The sequence below is a fragment of the Strongylocentrotus purpuratus genome, unplaced genomic scaffold (assembly GCF_000002235.5).
Source record: "Strongylocentrotus purpuratus isolate Spur 01 unplaced genomic scaffold, Spur_5.0 spur5_scaffold_8, whole genome shotgun sequence".
In the NCBI taxonomy this organism is placed as follows: domain Eukaryota; kingdom Metazoa; phylum Echinodermata; class Echinoidea; order Camarodonta; family Strongylocentrotidae; genus Strongylocentrotus; species Strongylocentrotus purpuratus.
In genome coordinates, this window is record NW_022145614.1 from 10,122,760 (window position 1) to 10,149,087 (window position 26,328).

General features: G+C 36.9%; 2 protein-coding genes across 3 annotated transcripts; one reads left to right on the forward strand and one right to left on the reverse strand.

Moving 5' to 3' along the window:
* Positions 1-276: 276 nt before the first annotated feature.
* LOC105441899 (60S ribosomal protein L13) lies at positions 277-10,690 on the reverse strand. Of its 2 annotated transcripts, none has more exons than XM_030975311.1 (4): positions 10,686-10,690; positions 4,949-5,202; positions 3,639-3,812; positions 277-726 (listed from the first exon to the last, which is right to left on the reverse strand). In XM_030975311.1, exons 2-4 carry the CDS (start codon positions 5,192-5,194, stop codon positions 499-501), a joined length of 648 nt encoding a protein of 215 aa, XP_030831171.1. In that variant the 5' UTR covers positions 5,195-5,202; positions 10,686-10,690; the 3' UTR covers positions 277-498. The 2 variants fall into 2 exon arrangements, with proteins under 2 accessions (XP_030831171.1, XP_030831170.1); XM_030975310.1 differs by lacking the exon at positions 10,686-10,690 and adding an exon at positions 6,570-6,608.
* LOC587005 (probable leucine--tRNA ligase, mitochondrial) lies at positions 6,814-25,462 on the forward strand. The gene is made up of 19 exons (XM_030975309.1): positions 6,814-6,906; positions 8,339-8,505; positions 9,845-9,940; positions 10,550-10,678; positions 11,311-11,402; positions 11,872-11,932; positions 12,629-12,769; positions 13,389-13,481; positions 13,897-14,007; positions 16,912-17,089; positions 17,874-18,082; positions 18,460-18,624; positions 19,129-19,414; positions 19,986-20,159; positions 21,019-21,201; positions 21,748-21,911; positions 22,688-22,921; positions 23,492-23,575; positions 24,144-25,462. Exons 2-19 carry the CDS (start codon positions 8,389-8,391, stop codon positions 24,318-24,320), a joined length of 2,694 nt encoding a protein of 897 aa, XP_030831169.1. The 5' UTR covers positions 6,814-6,906; positions 8,339-8,388; the 3' UTR covers positions 24,321-25,462.
* Positions 25,463-26,328: the final 866 nt, after the last annotated feature.

The following is a 26,328-nucleotide window of genomic DNA, read 5'->3' on the forward strand; positions in this document are numbered from 1 at the left end:
TATTTCTTTGTTACAGTTGAACCTTGAGAACGAGGAAAACTGCCTTGCAATCCACTAAACAATTTTTGTTAAATGTTACCTATTAGTAAAACAAACATTGATTTGATTTCAGTGACAACAAATATTTAACACAACATCATGACCCAAGGCTTCACCATAGTTATTTAAACCATAACCATAACTATTTCACTTTCAATCAGGCAAATCGTAGCACGTTTCCCACACTGAATCAACTACAAACACATTCCCACACTGAAAGACAACGCAACGCATACATTTTTGCCAGTGTATCTTCTGTTTATTGAAAACTGCAGGTCTCAATAAGGCAATCTTGTTATGTACACTTCTTGGCACATCTCCAGTGTGAACGTCGAATAATGTGATCGAATCTCACTCGACAACAGGATTTCACGAGGGCTAAGTATATTTGGTGTGAGTTCAATTGTGTTTGGAGTTAATGGTGTAAGTAACCAGTGATGATGAGGAGGGGGAGGGGGTTTACTTCTTGCCCTTGGGCTTGTTCTGGGCTTCCTCGGCCTCCTTCTCCGCCTTTCGCTTTACCCTGAGTCCAAAGAGCTTCTTGTTGGAGCGGGCCATACGCAGAGCCTGGTACACGCTGTGCTTCTTCTCTTCGTCGCTGATGGCACGGGCCTTCTCGCGCTTGGTGACAACCTTGATTGGCATGACGGGTCCCTCCAGTTGAGTGGCCATCTTAAGCTCGGCCTCCTGTTTATGATTTTTAAAATAAAGAAAAAGTCATGATTAATGTCTCATTTCAGATGAAAGGTTGAAGTCTATTGCTCTATTTATATATCTTTTTTAAATCGGTTTTCAATCCTACCATTGGCACATGGAAAACAAAAGCAAACCTGCGAGAAAAAATTGGTGCATCAAACTGTCTAAAGTGAGACCTTTTTCTTTTGATACCCTTTAATTATTTATGTGTACCAATCACCTAATACAAGGGTACAGATAGAATCTATAATATCAACTTACAAAAGAAAAAGAAAAAAAAACTTTTATCTGGCACTCTAATTGCTTACGGATAAGGAACATGAGGAAAATAAAGAATAACGCAAAAGAGTGCACATGGAACCCAGGTTGGGATTGGGTTCTCTGCAGGCTGTTGGGTGGGTGCTTCGAGTAGTCTACTCACAAGTCCCTGTTATCTTAATGGAGTGTTTTGAAACTTGCAAATCTCTTTACAGAAGCAATATTTGTGGCTCATATTTTGAATATGGGTCATTCCATGGGGTTGGGTCAATTTTTGTGACATACCAGAAGTGAGAAACTAATCCCCTTCTCTCCTGTCAACTGTAAAAATGTTTGCTAAAATTGAGTTTAGCATAAGACTAGATGGAATTCGACTGCGCGCAGTCGAAAATGATGCCTCCGTCATAGAGCAAATTTACAAACCGAAACGGAAGAAATTTTTCAAATTCAAGTTCAATTGTAATCCATTAACATGTTCTCAGAATATCGTGATTACAAGCAATTTCTCATATACATATATGACCCTTTGATCTTTGACCTCATGACCCTAAAATCTACTCAGTTCATTGACTCTGCAAGATTTCCTGAGTTAAATAGTAATCCATCTGTCAGTTCTAATGAGAATGCGTCCACAAGCTATTTTTGCATACATAATGAGCCCATGACCTTTGATCTTATGAACCATTCATTGGCTCTGCAAGATACATAAATGATCTAAGTTTGGCAGGAATCCATCAATCTGTTCTAATGATAATACGATCACAAGCTATTTTTGCATACATAATGAGCCGCATGACCTTGACCTTTAGCTCATGACCCCAAAATCTAATCAGTTCATCAGCTCTGCAAGTAACATACATGACCTAAGTTTGGCAGGAATCCATCAATCGGTTCTTGAGATAAGGCGATCACGAGCTGTTTTTGCATACACAATGTGCGCTGTGACCTTTGACCTCGTGACCCCAAAATCTAATCAGTTCATTGGCTTTGCAAGATACATACATGACCAAAGTTTGGCAGGAATCCATCAATCGGTTCTTCAGATAACGCGATCACAAGCTGTTTTTGCATACATAATGAGCCCTGTGACCTTTGACCTTTGACCTCGTGACCCCAAAATCTAATCAGTTCATCAGCTCTGCAAGATACATACATGACCAAAGTTTGGCAGGAATCCATCAATCGGTTGTTCAGATAACGCGATCACAAGCTGTTTTTGCATACATAATGAGCCCTGTGACCTTTGACCTTTGACCTCGTGACCCAAAATGTAATCAGATTGTTTTCCTATAGTGATACACACTATCACTAAGTTTGAAGTTTAAATCTCCAGTGGTTCTTGAGATATCATGATAACAATCTCAATGTATGGAATTTCATAAGTTGACCTCTGTGACCCTTGACCTTTGACATACGTGCTCCAAAATCTAATCAGATCGTCTTCCTATGGTGATACATACTATCCTTAAGTTTGAAGTTTAAATCTCAAATGGTTCTTGAGATATCGCGCTAACAAATTCAATACAAGGAATTTCATAAGTTGACCTCTGTGACCTGTGACCTTTGACCTACGTACTCCAAAATCTAATCAGATCGTCTTCCTATGGTGATAAATACTATTCCTGAGTCTTAAGTTTAAATCTTAAATGGTTCTTGAGATATTGTGATAACGGTCAAACGGGACGTACGGACGGACGGACGTACGGACGGACGGACGTACGGACGTACGGACGGACAACCCGAAAACATGATGCCTCCGGCACCACCTTCGGTGGCGGAGGCATAAAAAGCATAGCCAACTATGATTACAAGTACTCAAGCTTCATGGTGAATCAATATTATAGACCCAAAGGTTATGTAATGTTCAAGGTTTTACTGTACAACCAAATTTGACTGATTTGACTGTAATTATAAGTTCATTACTGAACAATTTGAAATTGGCTATCGATAGATAGAGGGATCTCATCTTTACAACATTCATAACTTTCTTATTACATATCCGATTCCTTTCAAACTTGTCCAATCCTAATACTCTTTACTTTTTTGCTTTCATAGATCATACAAATTAACTTTAACAAATGTTGGAATGCCCTTTACTTGCAACCTTTTAAATATACATTGACAGGACCGAACCATAGAAAGGATGCAAGATATTTGTCCTGTAAGAGAGATTTTCAAACTGTCCCTAGATCTACACATCAGATGGACGAGTGTCCGTCAGTGTTACCCAACCTCTGTTTGACAGTATTCTTCTGATGTGCTTGTAATTCTAGCTTCTAGATAATAACTGATAATGTAAACTTACAACTACAACTATCAGTCAACTACCCAATCATTCGACAGCAACACTCACATACATTCCAAATCTGTTTACCCACATGTTGTGTTCCTGGACAGGTTGGGTATCCAGACAGTTAATTTCAAACAGTAATTTGAAGAAGTTTACAAATTACAACCAATATTTCCTGAAGTCTTTCAAGACTTATGTTAGACAATCTTATAAAAGCATGAAGAATGGTTGGTGTTGGTTGGTGTTATTTGATGCATGATTTTATTTATTTTTTATCCAAAGGGAAAAAGGAACTTTATTTTTGTAAAGCAGCTGAACACCCCACCACCCCCCCCCCCTCCCACATCATACTTACATCACTGTCTCCCTTCTTGGGTTTGCTCAGCTTCTTGGGGAAGAGGATGAGCTTGGATCTGTACTCCTTGAGGCGCTGGACGTTGGCCTGGAGCCCTTCGACTGACCTGTTCTTCCTCCTGTGGTCAACAGAGATGCCGATGGTTGGGGCATACTTTTTGTGGATACCAGCAGCCTGTTGAAAGATAATTGCAGAGGGTCCAATTAAGCAATCTAAAAAATGATGGGTCATTCTCTGATAAGGGCAACGAATATCATAACGCAACACATATGAACAAGCTAACTGATAAATAATGCTTCTATTCATAGTTTCCTAACTTTATGGAAGAAAATAAATGAGGAAAAGAAGGTAAGAATCAATTACTCCCGTTATTGATCAAACTAAATTTGGCTGTGATGAATGAAACCGAAAGGCGCGAGACAATTCTAATCCTACATTTCTAAACAGTATGAAGAAAGACTGAGGAATCCAAGATGAGAATCAACGATTCCCCTGATTTCAACCAGACACAAGTGGTCATGATAATTTGTGCTATTCACATTTACAATGGAAGCTTGTCGTGATAAGGTGAAAATTAAGTAAGGCTATGCACAACCGTGTAATGAGGTACCCGAGTACACTCCCAGGCTTACAAGCGAATACTCGAATATTCGGACGCCATGTTTTGGGGGTGTATTGGGGGTGTTTTGGGGGTGTTTTTTTTGCCCCAACCATACTAAGGGGACCAGTAATCCAAGTCCGTCTCCGAAAACTCACGCAATTTTACTTCGAGTTGCAGTTGAAGGCACCGATTTAATAATAATAACACATACATGCCAACATTTGAAAATCAGAAATCTGTACAAATTATGCTATTTAAAAAAAAAAAGAGGAACAATCCTAACTCTCCTTTTCAATACTACAGACAAATTTGTACAGGAAGAGGAACACCTGCATTAAAATGATAATTATCTTCTCCCAAAAAGAGGAATGTTCCTCTTTAATCTGAACAGTTGGCATGTATGATAACAGTAAACAATGCTGTTTTAAAAACCAAAGATGGCAGAATAATCCATTTTCCTCCGAGTCTAAACAGAAATCTGGACATTTGGTCCAAGTTTGAGTTTGACAGTGATTGAGCTTGGAAACATTTTTACTGACGGTACCATGCCAGCGGTCGAATATTCGAGTACAAGAAATCGTACTCGAGTAGTTGTCAACAGTGCGGGTACTCGAGCATTCGACTACTCGTCGCAGCCCTAAAATTATGTGTTACACATGATCTGTAAACTATCTGTCTCGATGAAGAATGAATCTAAAAATAAATTTACCTTGAGCTCCTCAAGCGTGAAGCCACGTCCCTCCCTCAACTTGGTGTGGTACTTGAATGTCTGACAAGTAACCTGGGGTCGAAGAGGTCCTGCGATGGGTCTAGGGGCGATCTTGCGGGCCTTCTGGACACGGTTGTTGTGTCGTCTCTTCTTGCGGGCTGGTTGGTCAAACCACGTCCTGACATAGTTTTGCCATTCCTTGCGGAAATGGACGTTTGGTAGCACTCCGTTTCCCTTGGGACTCATGGTGAAATCTGCAAGGTAAATGAATAATAAACAGATTGTAACATTTGAGGAACTTGTTACATGCTATTTATTTGTTAATAATTACCATATCTGCTTTTTTAAATAAGGTTTTTTTAAATAAGATTCACACACAAAACCAATGCCATGGCCTCCTGATCATAGAGATGCAACAAACTGTTGTTTACATTTCTTTAGGCCTTTTGGGAGACAGTCTCGCAAGAACATTTTCTTGTTATTTTTGGAGTATTTTTCGGAAAAATGTTGATAATAGTATACACTTTTTCACAGGTTTCATGGCAAACCGCTGCACAATACAAGTAGATCTACATACCGATGGTGGGTTGCGGGCGGGCGCGCGCCTGTGTGAAGTTATCTACCGTAATGTCTCAGATCCTCATGACAGTAGATAACTTCACACAGGCGCGCGCCCGCTCGCAACCCACCATTGGTATGTACTTGTGTTGTGCAGCGGTTTTACCGTGAACCCTGTGAAAAAGTGTATACTAATATCAATGTTTTTCCGAAAAATGCTCCAAAAGAACAAGAAAATTGACACAAAACGGGTAATGAACATAACAACTTTTAACTCATGATCTTTATTAGGTCAAGGACATTTAATGAATGTTTACCTTCATTTTGAGTATGTTTTAGTAGGGTATCCCCACGCCGAAGTTATGGGTCAAATTTTGGATAGGTTTCTGAACAAGTACCCCCCCCCCTTCCAAAAAAAAAAAAAACACCCACAAGGGCAGGCCACAGACACTGCCAAATGCAGTTTATTCAGTCACAGAGATTTCATAGAGTGGGGGCTTTTGTACAATTATTTATGATGATCCCCAATTAATGCTCTAAAACATAATGTTTAGGCTATGTTAACACGAGATGGGGAGTCATTAAAAACAGTCAACACAAGTGTGCACATGCCCGTGGCTGAACACCATCACAAGTTTCAATTATGATTCATGTCGTCACTTGTCAGTCTGTCTCGGACAAGAGGTTCCATGATTCATAAATGGCCTGGGCAAGCTAGACTTTTGTAGTTATGGACTTGGTTATGAATCTCGGAAAAACTACATTTGAGAGGCGTGGGTAACGTGTCAATCGACTGCTTATTCTCACTGCAGGGGATGGGATCGGACAGTAAACTCGTACACATAAGTCAATGTATACGCTCAATCACCAACGCGATCGAGCAGTGGTGATACATGCCTATGTTTCGTTAGATTTAGTCCTTTTCAAATAGTCATATTTCACACTAAAATATGATTGTATGTTGATAATAATCACTGTATTCATTTAATGTAAGATCTTAGTTAAACTCATTAGATTGATTTAGATTTATAACGATATTCATAGAATGTTTTTCTCAACTAACCCTGCAATACAGCAGTGCTCACAGAAAAGGAATCGGAGTTAGGCCTACTTGATCCACAATTAAGATAATTGTTGTCATTCTCATTTTTCCTTTATAAAACAAAATTTGATATTCTTATCATAATTTAATATATTAAATAAGTACTAATACAATTTATTCAAGAATTATTAATATTGAATTTTATTTTAATTTGAGTTATAAATGAATTGATCATTGTTTCTAAAATTCAAATTGGCACTATATTAAAAATGGCAGCCTCCATGAACATAACTTAAAATCGTGTCGAGAAGAAATACAAGAGCTTATTTGTTGATAGATTTCACCCAACGCAATACAGTATGTATAGTGTATACTATGAAATGTTAAGAATAACAAAACATGAAGAGGTCCCAGTTCCACTTTTGTACATTTGGAAATAATCACTCCTACAGCGATGGAGGTGCTATATAAATGGCCTTTGTTTCCCCTTTTCAGAGAATACTTCCACCTGTGTATCATGGAGTGCACTGAATGTGAATGAATGAATAATGATTAGACCTACATAACTTTCATGAGCATGATGTACGTATCCAGTATTTGGTCTCTGTGTATTTCAAAATTTATTCTGCAATGACCTTTATCTGCTCATGCTCAGCTCAGACTGCAACCGTGAACTGGCTTATAGGGTTGAAGAGGTTATCAATTTAAAACATATTAGGCCTGGCGTAGGAATAGGATAATATAATTGGCAGTGTGCATGCATATGTGTGGGGATCCAGGGCTGCGTCTCACGAAACCATCATAGATCTAAGTACAAGTTCAACGACATCCTATTGAAATACGTGTATTAAGTTTTACACGCATTTCAATGGGATGTCGCTGAACTTGTAGTTAGTTATTACAGTTTCGTGAGACGCAGCCCAGGCTGCCAATATTCCAGGTTGTGTTATTTTTTTAATTAAAAATTCTTTAGACGTCTTTCTGCTTGACGTTGGACTTGGAGGAATTTTTTCTCTTTTGACTTTGGTAATGTTTGACTTTGAGCTTTGGTGCTCTCCTATTAAAGCCTAAGGATTAGTTATAATTGGACCTCATTACAGGAGTGCAGATCAGCTCCTCCACTCCAGCTCCAATTCTGATTTCTGTGAAACTAAGTACCAGTAAGACTCGTAGTAGTAAAAGTAGTAGTCTCAGCAGAGCATATCCCTGAACAGAATGAATAAACTTTTTTCTTTCTAGTTCGCTATGTTTATTTTGCACTAGAGCAGCAGTGAATTTGTGACACATTTCTGCATATGTTTGTTCACATGAAAAATTGCAAACATTAAGTATAAGTTATCCAGTTTAATGTTTAGCAATTTCCTATTTGCTAGATAGTATGCATGTATTTTGTTTAAGGGCAAATTAAATTGTTTAGCTCTGCTGCATATGTATTGAGATTGTATTTGCAGTGCGAACAATTTCTTTTTACAAGAGCCACTAAAAGCAGCTTATCTGAATCCCGTCAAAGCCACTTGGGTCAACGTGGGAGTTGGAATCAAATCTACTTTGATAGATCCACCCTCCTGTCTCCTGTGCAAGCAACAGGCTGGTACTGTAGATTTATTGGATTAGAATCCTGTACCAGCCCACAATAGATCCAAAATGGCATTTTTTATTGTAAGTAATTAACAAAAAAATAGTGAAGATATTAGTCAATAATGGCACAAAGGATGTTAACTGTAACTTCATATCATCATAGGAAGGTCAAACTTCCTATAATATCTTGTTATAATTTGTTTCACATCTGATCTGAATCTTTTGGAACAGCAGGAACATCTACATTGCAACATAGACCTACATGTACATGATGTCACCCTGGTTGAATTTCAATTTACGACATTTGGTCCAATCAACCCAGAGATCGCGATGGCACAAGAAAGTACTGAGGTGCCTCTATTCCAAAACAGGGGTTTGGGTAAGAAGATATACTCTTTTGATTACTAAATATGTTCATAGTGACATGCATATAGACTGAAAGAGGGATTTAAAAGTCAGAGGTTTGAGGGAATTGTTATGGGGGAGAGGGAGAAACTTTGCTGAAATAAGGACAATGTTTATTCAGGACTATTTAACATTTTGCACTGTAAAATGATGATGATTTTAATGAAACTGGTACACAAATATGTGTCTCAGTTTTAACCCATTTGACACAATTCTTTGTCATTTACAATTTATTTCACATATAGTTTCATTCCTGCTGAATAATCAAAGGATTGATTCTGTCCCAGCAAGACATTTTACTCCATCGATGTTATAATGAAATACATGTGTAATAATAAAAATAACATTTATTTAATATTTAATACTAATGTTTCTCTGTACGGCCTGTACCTAGAGACTTCTACTGGAAAGTATCTGTAAAACTTACCTGTAAATATCTGATAAAGTTTCTAGAATTCCTTAAGTATGTTGACAGAACATTGGAACATGACATGAATATTGACAGATGGAATATAAGGAAGATATCACATCTATACTGTTGAGGTCCAACATTTTTCTTGATTTAAAGGAAATATGTCCCATTTGTAGGCCAAACAAATTTAAAAGTTAAATTCCAATAGCATTTGAAATATAATACTAATTCAGAACTTACCTCAACACAGAAGGGATTGAAAATGTCTTTTTGTGGGAAAATAAACAAGACCGTTAGTTATCGACTCGAATTTAGCTAGGGCGCTCGTTTGATTAAATAGTCTGATTTTCAGATCCTCGTACCGAACGGTTGTAAGTTTTGTGCTGCGCAAAGATTCAAACAGCTTAATTTTAGCCATTACAAGAAGTGGGTTATTGATGTGGACAAATACTCATGTGCCCTTTACAGCCCATTTTATTTACCGGTATGTTATTAGTTTATTACCAAAGACAAAAAAATGTCAATTAGTCACTCAATAGTGTCTGACAGTGAAGTCTAGGAAGTAAGCAGGTTTCTTAACTTTCCTTGCATTATTTGAATAATAGGACAAGTTGCTAACATTTAAACTTTAAATTTCACACATAGGACATACCTGACATATTCAAAATTCCTGCAAAGTTCTACAGAATATGATGTTGGCTGCAAAAGGGATACACTACCTTTAAAGAAGCACATGGTGCAATTGTTTGGTTTGTTTGGTATAAGATTATTTCTCTCTTTGTGAAATGTGAATCATATATGAAGGTAGACAATGAAATCTGACTTCCACCTTTTTACGACGAATGCTGAGAAACAGTGATTTGTTTATCCTTTTTTTCCCCCACAAAATTTGATATAAAAGGATGGTGACTTTACGATTGAAACAAGAAAGGAGCTGGAGAACTACTGGAGGGACCATCTTGCTCTACAAAACCAGCAATCCTCATTGAGTAAACAGGTGAGATCAGAATACATTTTGAAAATGATAGTAAGAAACTTGAAGAATAGTATTTTACCAATAAATTCATACTTGTGCAGACTGCCGAGTTGGTATAAAAAACAAAGTCAGTTATTTTTTTAACATCACAGATTCTCTAAGTCACTTACTTAAAATTCAAAAATTATGATCACGCCTCCAATCTCTCTCTCTCTCTCTCTCTTTCTCTCCCTCTCTCTCTCACCTGAATCTTACACCTTGACTGAGTTAGCTCATGAGTTATTTCCAATCCACTATGCCCTCCCCTCTCTCTCCATCTAGTCTGCACACACAAACCCTTGTCAGTCGCTGTGCTTAACAGTGTCTGCTTGGTGAGACTAGGCCGACTGCATACTGGATAAGCTCTGTACTGTAGCAGACACAGCCAGAGACTGGCAGAGCTGCAGTAAAGTGTCACATTAGAGTCTGTGCCTGCAGACTACTCTCCATCCCCTTCTTTCACTCCGTATTACTCTTCTTTTTCTCGATACATGAACTCTCCCAGCTTTTTTCAACTTGCCAGTCAGTTAATGATGTACACTCTCAAGATTTTAATATTCACCATGTTGTCTTGTTGGTTCTTTGTTATAGGATGACCGGGACAAGTTCTACGTCTTGTCCATGTTCCCGTACCCATCGGGAAAGCTTCACATGGGGCATGTTAGAGTGTACACCATCAGTGATACCATAGCGCACTTCCACAGACTCAATGGAAAACAGGTAATACAGATCGGAAGATTAGAATCTTTAGGGAAAACCCAGCATGAATATCAAAACTAATCACTTTTGCTTTATGTTAACTTTTCCCTCTGTATAGTTTTGTTTGTGGTGTTTTCAAAATATAACTACCTACCATCTATCGGGTGCCAGAAGGGTATTTATAAGAATATGGCTCTGAGGAGTCTGTAGAATGCTTTTAGTCATTTTAGTGACATTTTATTGTTTAAAACGTAAAATGGAATGAAAGTGAAGAGAATGATAGCCACCTTTCTTGAAAGTTCTCTGAGAAACTTTCTTTAATTTGCCTACAAGTTTTTTTAAATCTCTACCTGATGTAAACATTAAATGATCAAACCCTATATATTTCATTTAAAGCCCGTCTGTACTAGTTTGGCTAGGAGGGATTAGACCACCCAGGGTGGTCACTGACATGTGGCTATCTCATCATCTCAGCTCTCAATTAACATAAGAAAAAGAGGATCATAAGGGACCAACAGGCACCGCTGAGGCATTGTTTTCTATATAGAGGGAGCAAGTAGCTACAAGTAGTGCAGTGGGGCTTTAAATGATCAAATTTATATATTCCCCCCCCCCCTCTCTCTCTCTCTTTTCTCTCTCCATCTCTCATCAAGGTCTTACATCCTATGGGGTGGGACTCGTTTGGTCTTCCTGCAGAGAATGCGGCAATTGATAGAGGGCTCCAGCCTGCTGACTGGACACACAGGTAAAGATAAATACTACAGAAATAGAGATCATGGATTGGATTACACATTTTTGAAATATTTTAAATATTATTTTGCTCTAATTCATGCCTTAGTGCATGAGAAATGAACTAATGTCCTATGATATTATTAGATATATCAGAAAATTGGACCCAGTGTTTAAAAGACAATAACAGATATTCCAAAGAGCATTGGTAATCAATTTTCTAATTTATCTATACTGCATATGAATGTTAGATTATATCCTTGTTTATGTACATGTTTCTAAAATATGCTCCAAAAGTCCAAATTTTCACTAATGAAAAATTTCAAGCCAGAAATGTATTACAGTATATGTTTTCAACATTTTGAAAAAATATGAAGATATTAGACACTGATAAGAAATATCATGACCTTTTCATTTCAATTTGCTGCTATTCAAAGAGCTAAGGAATATTCTATTTACCATTAATACTGTTTTTTCTTTATTAGTAACATCGACTACATGCGGAGGCAACTCAAACAGCTGAGCTTTTGCTTTAACTGGGAAAGAGTAAGTAGTAGTACTGGCATTCAATAATTTAAAAGATTATGTAACATACAATGGAATTATCAATAAGTGTATGAAGATGAACTTTCTGTAAAAGGTTTACAGAAAGGAATGCTCCTGATTTATTTCATTCGTAAGATCATAGAGTTCTGATACATTCAAGACCACTCTTTATGATGCCATGGATAAAAGTTGATGTCTTTAAAGACTAAAAATTCTGTTGTTGTACAGTTTATTTATACAGTTAATAAGGGATATTTTTTTTTACCCAATTTTTTTTACCCTCCAACAGGCCATTTTATTGAAAATAAATCTTTGATTAACATATTTGAATACATGCACAAATGAATATCATATAATACTTCAAAATAAGATATACATAATGAATATCAACCATAATAAGCGATGACTGAAAGCATAGCATATTGATAATACTAATATGATAATAATAATACTATACATACAGAACATGAAAATACAAAATATTTAAAACATTATTTATTTTTATTGATGTGTGCAAATGTTCAGCTGACGAATCCATTTTGTTCTATTTAAATATGTGGAAATAACTCTTTAATACTAGACTGAAGCATCATGAGAAATCAGGTATTGGTCAAAATCTTTATTAATGTCCTTCTTGATTAAATGGCTTGATTAAAGCTTTATTGTGCTTTTCTGAAACTGATGTGATTTATTCAGGAGGTCACAACTTGTTTACCAGACTACTACCGCTGGACTCAGTCCATCTTCGTAAGGTTGCTTGAAGCTGGTCTAGCCTACCAGAAAGAAGCCGTCGTCAACTGGGATCCTGTGGACCAAACAGTGCTGGCAAAAGAACAGGTAGAAATTAATAATTTAAGTTAGGAAGTTATGCTCATTTACAGAATCATTATGCAAGAAGCAAATATATGCCAAAGGAATCTTAAAGATTTGAGTTTCGCACGGACTTAGTGATCTTATATTTCAAACATTCATAACTTCTTTACTATTGGTCCAATTCATTTCAAACTTTTGCCATTCTGTTTTTGTTATTTTTCTGCTTTCAAACAAATCAACTTATTACAAGGGTTGGATTGCCCTTTAATAATTTTATGACATAATGGTCGCGACGGGGGAACTATTTCAAAACAAGAGTTGTTGCTAGACATTATGATGTAGGTTTAGCTTGGAGGTTATAATATTTAAATTGCTCCTACTTTAGAGCTGAGATAGAACCGAGAACCAGTTTATTGAAATAATATATGAGTTGATATTGAGGTTATATTCAAAGATTTCTAACAAAGTATATTTATTTAGTTTGGTAAACAGTTCTGTATTTCAAGGCAACAACTCAATGCAGATGAGGTGAATATCCAGTCTAGTGCAATGCCATATCTAGTTTGTGAAATCATGTTGAGATTAAGTGCCAACATAGATGAGATGCTTGTATTTTAACTTTTTAATCTGTTTCAACGTGCAGGTGGATGAGAATGGTTGTTCATGGCGGTCTGGGGCTAAGGTTGAACAACGACTGCTGAAGCAGTGGTTCCTCAAAATGACACATTATTCCAAGGTAAGGATAAACAAATTATCTTTGAATAGACCGGTTTACTAAAATACTATACGTATATTTTGTAAACTTGACGACCTGCCAGCTTTCCCAGTGCTTGCCTGACATAGCAAAAACTAATGTATGCATACTAGATTCCAAGTCCAGGAGTTTGAAAAGGGTATCTGGTAGAGAGTTATTGCTTGAATGATTTCAGTGCCTCCAGGCACCTGGGCTAAAGCTAATGTAATTTCAGTACTTTGTAGACATATTAAACAGTAAGGATCCCTTTGGATGAATATATGCACAAATATAAATGTAGCTCTTAAAGCGACTGCATCACTTAAAGAACTAAATGTGATCATGTATGTGCATGGTGAAGAAAAAAAATTTGCCCTATAATCAGGACTCGCTGCTATTTCTGAATTTAATTTGACAGTCTCTGCTCGAAGGTTTGGATGATCTCCCTGACTGGCCTTCGGGAATCAAGAGTATGCAGGCTAACTGGATGGGAGATTGCTCTGGGTGTGCCTTCAGCTTCAGACTACAGGTGAGATGAAATGGTGATCCTGTAAGAGGGGGCAGGTGGTACGGACTCTGAAAGGGTAGAGGTGGGAACTCTGGACCAAACACTTGCACCATGTGCTTCTTTAAAGCATAACTTCTTTTATACTTTTCTCATTATTTTTTTTCTTCAAATCAAGAAATATGTTGGACCTCAACAGTATAGATGTGATAAAAACACAAGGAGTTGATGTACTGCTATTTCTGTGTATTGGCCAGCAGACAAGCTACCATGCTGATCTTTGTATCACATGACACCTGCAGCACCTCCTAGTTGGGATAAGAAGCAGAATGCAGGGCCTGGCTCAAAAAGCCTGCTTGAAATCAAACAACTCACAAATGTTCACAATACCTACAGCACACAATTTAAAATAATACAAGAACAAAATAATGGATGATGATGACATAAAAGCAGGACTCTTCTTATTTCTCCCTTTACCTTTACTTCCTCTTACATTATATCTACTCAGAAGTAGATAGCAAAACTTCCAATATAGATATATATATATAGAAAGGTTTTATTGAACAAATTCCATTGTCGCAGTCTTACAACTGAATTGCCATTGGAATACAATTTAAAAGTACATGTATTTACAAGTTAAAAGTACAATAGTCTTAGGACTATGACCTAATATATATAAAAAATATCATATTAAAACTCTATATCAAAATTTAATGAGTATGGAAAGAAAGAAGGGGTGAATGAGGAATAGGAGCAAGGAGCAAGAATCAACAAAAGGTGAGAAAGGATTGAAAGGAAAAGAAAGGAAAGGTAAGTAAGAGGAATATATCAAGAAAGATGAGGTGAAAAACATGTGTAATGAGCCTTCTATTAATTAACTTTAAAATGTACAGATCCTCATGGCTTGTACTAACAACCAATATATAAAACATGTATACAAATTATTATACTAAACTTTTGACAGGAAACATCAAGTATTGTAGTATTGTAGTTATGAAACATCTCCAGGTGGTCAAATTCAAACATAGTACAATTGTGAAATTAAGTATGATCAAAGATATCAGTCGTGCTAAACGTACAGTGAATTAAAAAGACTTGAGGCTAGTGAATAGAAAGTCTCGAAATAGGCGGAGGAGGACATTAGGATTAGATTACAGTGTAAAGATTAAAGCGTTCCAGTAGGAATTTAAAAAAAAAAAAAACAAGCAACCTGCATGCTATTTATACTGTCCATTTCTTTTGAAATTCATTTCATTGTAATAACTATTTATATTTGAGTGTAATCAATAATCATAATTAAGTCATTCATCAAATAATGTTTCACTCGGAATGACGATTTATCAGCCTAACAAGAAAAGGCAGAGCACTGTTTCTGAACCTTTCCGTTCTGCATTTGATTTCTCTCAGTCTATTGCTACGTCGGAGACGTTGGTTTTGTGCTTCAGGCAACCAGTCTTTGAAGTTTCTTTGAAGCGATTCTGCGAATTTTAAGGATAGTTTGTCCCTTCTTTCACTCAGTGTTGCAAGCTCAGTCTTCTGGAGGGCATTTCTGTAGCTCACATATTGGTCAGAGAGAATTATGCGAAGAGCCCTTTTCTGGATCATCTCTATGTTATTGCTTTGCTGCACGGTGATACCAGAGTGCCACAGAGGTACGCAATACTCCAATGTAGGTCGTATGTACGAGGTATATACTGTCAGCAAATCTTTCCTTGGAGCATTAAAGCGCTTCAGAGATCTAATCAAATAGAATTTCCTCGACGCTTTCTTGATGATTTCGTTCACATGACTATTCCACCGGAGGTTGGCCTGGATAATAACCCCAAGCAATTTCAACTCCTTGACTTCTTCAAGAACATTGTTACACAGCTCAATGCGTGGAGAGGTGATGGCCGCTCGTGCAAATGACACTTGCATCACTTTGCACTTTGCTGGATTTAGTCGTAGTTGAGTGTCGTCACACCACAATTGGAAATCAGTTATTGCTGTTGCGATTGCGCTTTCATCACGCATCTTGCGACTCTCGGCTAAAGTCAGATCGTCTACATACTTCCATCTCCTGGCCATCGGCGTTGTGGCAAGAGCATCGTTTATCAACACCAGGAAGATGAGGGGGCCAAGTCGGGTTCCCTGTGGCACACCTCCACTAGGCATCAAGGATGTTGACAGAATACCATGGTATACAAAACAAATTATTATAGAAACACTTTTACATTTACACATTTACACATTTACATTTACTTTTGAGTACTGATTCTTGTTGTTTCTAAGTATCGATTGTAACAGTAAATTCTTTATTTTTTGTTTTGTTACGTTCTCTAAACTGATTTGTACCAAAATACTTTGTTTAGCTGTTTAAGGGGTTAGGCTCGACTAGCACATGTATGTGCTATTATCTGGCCCCTTTTACCAACCCCAATAGTTTCTCTTTCTGTATATGTAATTATTGTATAAAATGTGTGGAATGTATTGCTGTTGGTAAATAAATCAAATCAAATCAATTTATATATTTTGTTATAAGTCTCTAGTTACCTGATGCACCAGCATTCAAAAACAGAGTATTTATCTCCTCTTTAATTTGGCCCATATAACATTCATTATTATTAATGATGCTAAAAGAAAACTGCACATCATCAGGTTTGTTTTCAGTGAAGTTGTCAGTTTTTTCTTTCTTTTAAAGAGTAGTGAAAGGAGATACTCTCCCAATCATACAGCCAGGTTTATACTTTAGGAACAGGATAGATTGACAGAAATGATAAGGTTGATGATCGAAGAATGGATAATGATTATGGTGGTGAATGAGATCCGAGATACAGAATAGAGAGAGAGAGAGAGAGAGACACTGAGAGAGAGAGAGAAAGAAAGAGAGCAAGTGTATCAATAAAATATACTTTGTTATGTTGATGTTGTTATGGTTTTCTTCTTCAGTTACCAAGTGCATCAGAAGAGTCGATATCAGTCCACACCCAGTATCCAGAGCTGATCTATGGGGCATCACATGTCATCTTAGCCCCTACCCACACTCTACTCAAGAAACCTGAATTCATCCAGAATCTCACAGAGGAAATCAGGACCAAGTTAGAGCAGCTGGAATCTGAAAGAACAGGTAATGCAGGATATAGTTCAGGGACAAGCCTTCGATAGGCCTTTGGCCTTTGTTTGCCCCCCCCCCCACATTTTGATACTTCTGTTCTGCTTTGTTATTTGTTGGAATTTACTTTGTATTGTGTATGTTTGTAATTGTGATTTTTATTAAATGTGCAAATAAAATTAATTGAATTGAATTGAACATTCATTTCATACCTCACAAATGAATAAATTCATAAAATACACTTTTAGAGTCTAATCATTATGACATTTGCTTGTTTGATAGTGCATTATTCTCATGAGACAGTCGCCAGTAGAAGCAGTATTTTGTAGTAATTCCCATAATGAATACAGACCATGTACTTCATGTAGTAAAGAATGCACTATTCGTCTAATAATGGTGTTGAGAAGACATGTACTCTATATGTTTGTAGGTACAGAAGCAGTAGACCTACGACTTGAATTTCTGCCCAAGGGATGTGATAAATGATAACTATTGCCTTTCCAAAGGGCATTATCAAATAATTTTGTTGTCGGTCCTTTGATCACTTGATCATGAGACCACTGCTTTTCCACTGAGCCTTTGTGCCTCCTCAACAAAGGAACATGAATATGTCTATGAAAGTAAAAGAAAAAAAAGGGGGGAGGTTACAGGATGTCAGGGTGAGGCTGTCATATCTTGTGCCATGATCCCTTTCAGCATTAAGTTTGCTTCCTGTTGTGAAGATCTAGGGCTTTAGATCTTATTTTTGAAGAGTTGTATTTATCTTTAGCTATACCAAAATGTTCTTACTCCTTTACAGATGTAGATCTTGGCGTCCAAGTTCTCCATCCCTTCACACAGCAGCCGGTGCCACTGTTTGCCTCAAGTCGTAAGACCTTTGAGGAGAATGTGGAATCCCATCTAGGAATCCCTTGCAGCGGAGAGGAGGAGGATGTAGAGTTTGTTCATCAGCATGGCATCAGCTATGAGAAGGTCCTTGATGGTGGGAGGATTGTCAACTCCGATCAGGTACCGGTACCTTAACTGTCAATTTTTTCTTGAATTTCTTTTATGGTAGATTTGATAAACTTGATCCAATTAATGAAAGTATAATTACATATAGACTATCTCTCTCTCTCAGAGGTATCACAGAGAAAAATACTGCACAGGAAAGATTCATTTGATGAGTAATCTTGATTATAATCATTGCTATTGAAATGGATTCTTGACTGCTAGATTTAAAGCTATGATAAAGTATGATACATTCAGCTTGCCTACTTGTTTTAGGGGGATTTGAAGGGCAACATTTTTCTTTAATTATCTTGTCTACAGTACAGTTATCCTCTTCTCTTTTTCTCAACTTTATTGCTACCTTTAACTCATTCTTATTCTATTTCTTGATGTAGCTATCAAGGTTGTCTAGGGATGAGGCCAGGTCCTCCATCATGGAACATGCCAGAGAGCTGGGTATAGGTGGTCACATGACCAGTCCCAGGCAGTTTGATTGGCTGATATCAAGGCAGCGCTACTGGGGTACCCCGATCCCTGTCATACACTGTCCAACATGCAAGGTAAAAAATACTCTGCAGATACTGCTGCGTAGGTTTGTCACAGTGGATTTAACCTTCAGTTTTGAACACAAATTTGGCACATCACACATTTCACATATACTCCAGCTCAAGAACTGTAAGGTGTAGTATAATCGTTATTTGACGAGTTAATAACAAATTGCTCATTTGTATTCACATAATATATTGAATAAAGTAGAGGAGCCTGGTAATAACAGCAGCTGAAGCCTCCAGTAATTGTTCCATTTACTCATTTAAAAGAGTTGGTAGCTAGGTAGGTTTAGGTCAAGATGTTAACCCATGATTACATTGACAATTTTGGGTGAATTGGATATGGAGTAATTACGCAGTTGGCTAAGGATTGAATTACATGGAGAGACATTGATTGGAAAGGGATGGATAGATCATTATCAATGGTGAGATAAATTGCTTTCAGTAAACATTAATAGATATAATTTGAATACAAAACAAGGAAAATCATAATTTATCATGTCATATTTCTTTCAGGCTGTTCCAGTTCCACACACCGAGCTTCCAGTGACCCTTCCCAAGCTGGACTCCCTCTCAGGAAAGGGCTTGTCCCCACTCGAGAATCAGGCAGACTGGATCAACACACGGTGTCCAAAGTGTGGGGGAGCAGCGAAAAGAGAAACAGACACCATGGACACATTTGTGGATTCTTCCTGGTACTACCTGAGGTACACTGATTCAACCAATCAGAAGGAAGCCTTTGGAAAGGAGAATGCTGATTGGCTGCTGCCTGTAGATGTCTATGTTGGAGGAAAAGAACATGGTACCTGTTAATATTAGTTCTTTACATAAGATATTACTCTTGTTCCAATTCTACGTACTTACTTGTAATAATGAGCTCAAGAATCGAGAGAAAAAAACACACGGTAAAACAAGAGTATTATAGATAGTTGCTGCTTGTATCTGTTCCCAAAACTCAAACCTTTTTTCTCGGACCCAGACCTTAGGGAGGTATCACAAATCTGTGACACTCTGAATTAAAGAGAAACCAATTTGAAATAAATCATGCAGCTGTTTAAGAAATTAAGGCAAGATAAAATATGACATTTTTGCTTCTTTTCATTAATCCTCCAGTAGAATGTGCATTTTATGGAAAAGGCTAACCCCAAGCAACAACAAACAAGTTTTTTTTTAAAAAAACGCATTTTGCTTACTTTATCCTCAGTATAATCTTTTACCTAATTAAATGATTATGTGAGAAGAAAATAATATATAGCAGGCACAGTAGAAACTTCCTCACAGCTGGAGGGGGAATTTATCATAGTATACATCTTTGTTGTTTCATAGATAATTTTTACAGAGGTATCACTTATTATCTCTCTCCTGCCATACAGCTATAATGCACCTGTTGTATGCTCGGTTCATCAACCACTTCCTGCATGACCAGGGGCTAGTAGCCCACAAGGAACCTTTCAAGAGGTTACTTGTCCAAGGACTTGTGATGGGGCAGAGTTACAGAGTGACATCAACTGGGAAGTATATCACGCCTGATCAAGTAGATCATTCAGGTGAGTAAAGTAATACAATATTATGACATTTTAGACTCAGATGCCAAAGCAAAGATCTATCTAGTCAGCTTTAAGCAAATACATCGGTAAGCTTCTGAATGTGTTTGTAGAGAGCCATTTTCCCTTGTTAGTGCTTATCATTTTGTGCATGAACTGATTGTAATAACAGTAGTATTATATTTGTCTATAATAATGCATAGTCTCAAACTGGACAATTTCTCTGTCTCTGTGCACCGGCCTTCAAAGTACTTTTGGAATCATCATATAGCCAAGCTTTCCTGATACATTATTTTGCAAGTTGATTTTACATTTTTAAAATTTTATTTAGAGTGCATCTTAGCTTGCAATATCTCTTCATCGAAGATAATTATTTGAAGCTGATATTTGAAAATATTTTCCCGCATGAAAGCCTGACTTACAAGTACAGAGCAAAATACTTTAATATTTGTGTTTGGTCCCCATTCGAATCACAAAGGATAAACTCCACAGTGATTTAAATACAGTGAAACCTGTATATAAAGCCCACTCAAGGGAAACCTGAAAAGTGCTTGTTATAGAAAGGCGGTCTTTATGTACAGGTTTCTCTAGTACAGATTTCAATGAGAAACCGTATTAAAGGAAAATGAGAAAAAAAAAGTGACCTTTATAGACAGGTGGTCTTTCTATACAGGTGGTCACTAAAGCAGGTTTGACTGTAATATGATATCACTCACTTCACCCATGTACATGGTTCAATGAGAAACCATATTCAAGGGAAATGAAAAAAAATGTGGCCTTTATAGACAGGTGGTCTTTCTATACAGGTGGTCGCTATTAAAATCAGGTTTGACTGTAATAGGATATCACTCACTTCACCCAGGTTCTGCACCAGTCCAGAAGGGTACAGGGGAGGAGCTGGCCGTCAAATGGGAGAAGATGAGTAAGTCAAAGTATAACGGGGTCGACCCTGAGGGCGCTATAGAGGAGTTTGGCGTAGATACTGTCAGGCTCTTCATCTTGAGTGGTATACCACCAGACCTGGACATGATGTGGAACGTAGAAGGTACATAAAACATCATGGCTGCATAATTTGTTTTAGCCTTTTATTCATTATCTGACACATGTATAGTTAAAAGTTATGCAGATTCGCGTAAGTTTCATGCTTCAAAATAATTAAATGACAAATGACACAAAGCTGATTTGGGGGGGGGGGGGAGTTTACAGGATGATGACCTTACCATGAAATTAAGTATGTTTCTAAGGAACATCACATTTAGTTTGTTTCTAAAAGGAACATCACATTTAGACGGAGTTGCAAAATTATTGAATATGGCGAATACAATAACACTGATTGTATAAGCATATATCATTTTGTTGTAGCAAAAGTGCAATATTTTGGAATTTCTTTTTTCTGGAACTACAGACTATATTTATATATAACATCAGAGGACCTTGAGAAATGTGACTTTTACCAATCATTTTATGTATTTACTTGGAAACCATTTACCTAAAACCCTTGATTGAAAGTAAACTTTACTTTACTAATCTCTATGTATGTATGTATGCATAGATTAATTTTAAAATGAATCTCTGTGCTTTTGTCAATTAGCAATAACCGGAGTGGTCAGATGGAAGAACAGGATGTGGGGACTGGTGACCAGGTTTTATGAATTGAGAAGTGACAGTGAGAGAAATGATACCAGTCTTGACAAAGAGCAGCATGTCAAATTAGAGAGAGATCTTGAAGTCCAACTCAACAAGGCCATTGAGGATGTGAGTGATGTCTACAGTAATAAATTTGATTTACTCTTTTAATTGGAGGTGCGATAGTTCAGTGATAAATTTGGTTCTTCCAATTTTTGCCCAATATAATTTGATCTTGCTATGACGATATTGTAAATTTTATGGTAAAATTAATCCGTCCTTACTTTTGGCAAAGACTGGCAAAAATTAGATCAACAAATCTGATTTTCCTCCTAACATTGTTAATTCCTTTATTCATGTTCCATATTTTATTCTTGATTAAAATTTGTATCACTATCTCATAGTAGTTCACCTTAACCTGAGTTTTAATTGTCAGTAAATAAGTTAACATTTTCATTCGAGATCTATTAAGAGGGTCCGAAATCGACATTTAAAGATAAACTTGAGTTCTGGTAAAAAAAGAAAATGAATTCTCACAGAATCAAATGAAACTTACACTGAATGTTCAAGATTACAAATAAATGTCATTTGCCAAACAAATTTGGTAGAAAGTGTATACTGGCTGAGTATTGAGCATAGAAAGATAAGGAAATCAAGGTAAGTAGGCCTGACACCATTTGTGTAGTCCCATATATATCTTTCTGTGTACAGTGCTTGTTACTTTACCAAGACTGGGTCAAATTTATTATAATTTTGATGTCTCAAGAACCTTGCAGTACACACCAATACTTATATGCTCCATGATCAACTTTTTCTGATCCATTTCACACCGTTTCTTTCACAATGCAATCGCATGACCAGAACTCAACTTTATCATACCTATTGTCATATCCACCTTTTACCAGGTAACAACCCATTTTGGTTCCGACTACATGCTAAGTGTGGCGATCAGTCGTCTGATGACCATGACCAACCAGCTGAGAGCATACCCTGATGACTTCATCAAGAACTCTGTAGCCTTCCAGGATGCTCTAGGATCCCTCTGCATCATGGTAGCACCCATGGCTCCTCTCATAGCCAGTGAGATGTGGCAGGGTATCGGTGGGGCTGGTTACGCCAAAGACAGTAGGTGGGACTGGGTAAGTTCAGAGATTGGCAAATAAAATGTTACAATTGAATTAATTGACATTCTCTTTGGATAAGGATTTTATTATCTTATTTTCATGAACATTTCTAATAAAAAAAATTCTGTCGGTCTTTATTTCTAAGAAAGACTGTTGTTAGAAAAACTTTCAAATGATAACATTTTGAGGACTGTTGACTTGAATTTAATAGATAACCTTTATTTATGGATTTATGAGTGTTAAATGGTAAAAACTTCATTTCACACTCTACATTTTTCCTGTGATTATTCTTTAAGTATACATATTAGACAAAAAGTGGGACACATTCTTTTAGGTTCTGAAAAAGTTCCTTGCCTAGTGTATCAAGTGGATGAGGTTTGCCCTCCTCAACAAAACTGCATTGTATATAGTCTAAAATACCAGCATACCTCTTGATAGGACATAGATGAATGAATCCAATTTCAGACTTTCTAATATATTGGGTTGCGAAATTGCAAAAGCAGTTGCCTTGAATATTCATGTTTATAAAGCTCAATCATTTTCAGAGTTTCATGGACTGGTGTCACTTATATTATGTTGATGTAGACAAAGACGGTGCTTGAGCAAAGATGGCCATCAGTCACCGAATGCAACCAAGTCAGTTTGGATACAGTTGAACTTGTAATTAAGGTGAGTATACTCTATATATGTGTGAAATTGTTATGCTACAGACGTAAATGAATCAAATCTGATTATGTACATTTAGGAACTGATTTTGATGTCACTATCCGCAAGATATGTCTTGGATTTAAACGGGGGGCTGACATAATCAATTTGTAGGCAAAGACAGAGAGCTGACCTCAAGTCTAACACTTATATCACTAAAAGATGCCCTCATGTATGTGTATTAAAAGAGAGATACAACCTGTACTAACTTAGTTCAAATCAACATAATTTCTTAGTTACTCATCATTCCAGTAGCAGAAAAAATGCATCATAAAACCATGAAAATATAATGTAATAGAAGAAGATCCACTTTGTCCTCTTTGGAAGAAAACACAGATACTTTTATATAATGGATATTGATCACAGAGCAAAGATTTTATTGATGAAAGATTTCTCTATAATCAAACAGGATGTGCATATAGCCAATGGGTACGAAGCACCAAAATTTGAGGAAACATGTTTATGCAGTGAAAACAAAGTTGTCTCTACTAGACCAATACTAAGGCTTTTGTGTTGTTTTTCTCTATGCCAGATCAATAACAAGACGAGCGGGAAAGTTTCTGTTCCAGCATCTCTGTTGGAAAACAAGGAAGAGCTAGAGCGTTTCATACTGGATAGTGAGCTGGGAAGGAAACAAATGGCTTCCAAGACTATCAACAAGATGATTGTTGCAGCTAAAGTACCCCTTGTCAATTTCTTGACAAGGTGATGTTCGGACCAAGAATATTTTTGAGAAGTTATTAAACAGATATCTAGAAGATTATTGAAGCAGCTAGCTTCAAAAGCTGTTCTGAAGATGGTCACAAAATTTAAAGATCCTCATGTTGATGTTAGGATGCCACCGATGTCAAAGACTATCAAGAAGGTGAATCGTGCAGCTAAGGTACAACTAATCAATATCTTGACCAGATGATAGGAACTGACTTGCTTTCAAAGCTATCCAGAGACCATTGTGGGAGCTAAAGAAAGTAAAGCTTTTAGCAAATTTCTTGACAAGGTGGTAATAGAATCTCACTGAATTGAAGAGCTATATAGCAATGAAAGTGCCACTCGTCAGTTTCCTGACTAGCTTGTGATGGGACCTGACCGATTTCAAAAGTTATCTGGAAGTTGATTGAAGCAGCTAAACTTCTTGACCAGTGTGACAATATCATGGAAAGTTTGTTTGTTTGTTTTACCTGACTGCTAAGAAAGCATGTGTATGCTTGTAACTTAAGCAACCAGGGGATGATGGCTTTAAGTCCTCTCCGAGGGACTTGGTGTGAGAACTAATGCCTTACCAAAGGGCACTAGTGCATTGACTTGGTTTCGACTCCGGGACCTCCCGGTTAAGAGACCACTGCTGTACCACTGAGCCTCCTCCAGAGGACACTACAGTTGGTCAAAAAGTAGACACAAATTTTCCCGTCATTGAAGTTTATAATGTACAATGGCTCTTCCTACCCAGGGAGCATTGGGGGTTGGATCAATTGAATCGAGGCATTCATATATGTTGCTTCTTTAAGTTTTCTTTCTACCCAGGTATCCAAGGTGATAATAAATTAAACTGTTTTATATCACAGTTATTTTCGATCGCAGGTCATTAATAAATGTCTCATTTAAACTATTTCTCTTCGGCAAGTACTCATGGTCGCTATTTTGAGTTTCACTTGGACACAATGTGCCAGGCAGCTGTATCCAATTTCTCAACAATTGTTTCTGAAACATTTAAAGCATCATACAAATAATGCATTGCTCTGTTTGCATTTGTTAGAATAAGGGAGTTTACAGATAGCACATGGTACAAATGACCCCAAATATCCACAGATCTTTTACACATGGAGAAGTTCCACTTTGAGCATCTTGGAATAACAACTGCCAAAGTCCTAGATGTGCTTCATGAATACCTTTTGTTTGACCTCTTGAAAAGAATACTTCCACCTGCGTATCATATAATGTACCGTTGGTGCATAAATGAATAATGTTACATAACTTTCATGAGCGCATATCCAGTATTCATCTCTGTGGGTTTTACCATTTTGGTACAAATGACCTTTATCTGCCCATGCGCAGATTGTATCTGTAAACTCCCTTATTATTACATGAGGCTAATGTTGATTGTATCTGCTAAATTTTGTTTGATTATACTATTTCTTATACAACTATGCAAGAGGTACAAACAAATAAATGTATTACATTTCCTGAATCTTAATGTGTTGCCCAGTTATACAGTCACACTCCAGTGTATGTAATTATACTATGCAAATGCACACTATTTAAAACTTACACTGTGCAGTTAAGCATATCACATGACTCACAATCAATTGTTAGATAGGAATTCACATAGCTATTTAATGATATAATACATGTGTGTCCAATTTCGTCCTGCACTGTAATTTGGGTGTAGAAGGTTAGGTGAGGCAGCATTCAATTTTCTAGGTTTTCATGAAGAAATTGTGATGTTAATGATAAAATTACACTGCCTGTGACAAAGGATTGTAGTAGTAGCAAATGGTTCACATCTCAAAATGTTTAAAACATATGCAAATGCATATAATACATTCTAAAGAATTATAATAATATATTTATTGGTTCCAATATATCTTGAGGTCCAACATTCGCAATTTGTATATGAACTACTTAATTAAATTTGTAGAATCTGCAGTCCTGGTTAAAGTAAGTAACGGGCTGTGATCATTAGAACTTAATGAAAGTAATGATAGCAACAACCACTTACA

Coding starts and splice junctions, on each gene's coding strand:
- LOC587005 (XM_030975309.1), top strand. CDS start 8,389: ATGTACATGATGTCACCCTGGTTGAATTTCAATTTACGACATTTGGTC. Junction 22,922..23,491: donor AAGACAGTAGGTGGGACTGG/GTAAGTTCAGAG, acceptor ATGTTGATGTAG/ACAAAGACGGTGCTTGAGCA. Junction 23,576..24,143: donor CAGTTGAACTTGTAATTAAG/GTGAGTATACTC, acceptor TCTCTATGCCAG/ATCAATAACAAGACGAGCGG.
- LOC105441899 (XM_030975311.1), bottom strand. CDS start 5,194: ATGAGTCCCAAGGGAAACGGAGTGCTACCAAACGTCCATTTCCGCAAG. Junction 3,813..4,948: donor TCACGCTTGAGGAGCTCAAG/GTAAATTTATTT, acceptor ATCTTTCAACAG/GCTGCTGGTATCCACAAAAA. Junction 727..3,638: donor CCAAGAAGGGAGACAGTGAT/GTAAGTATGATG, acceptor AATCATAAACAG/GAGGCCGAGCTTAAGATGGC.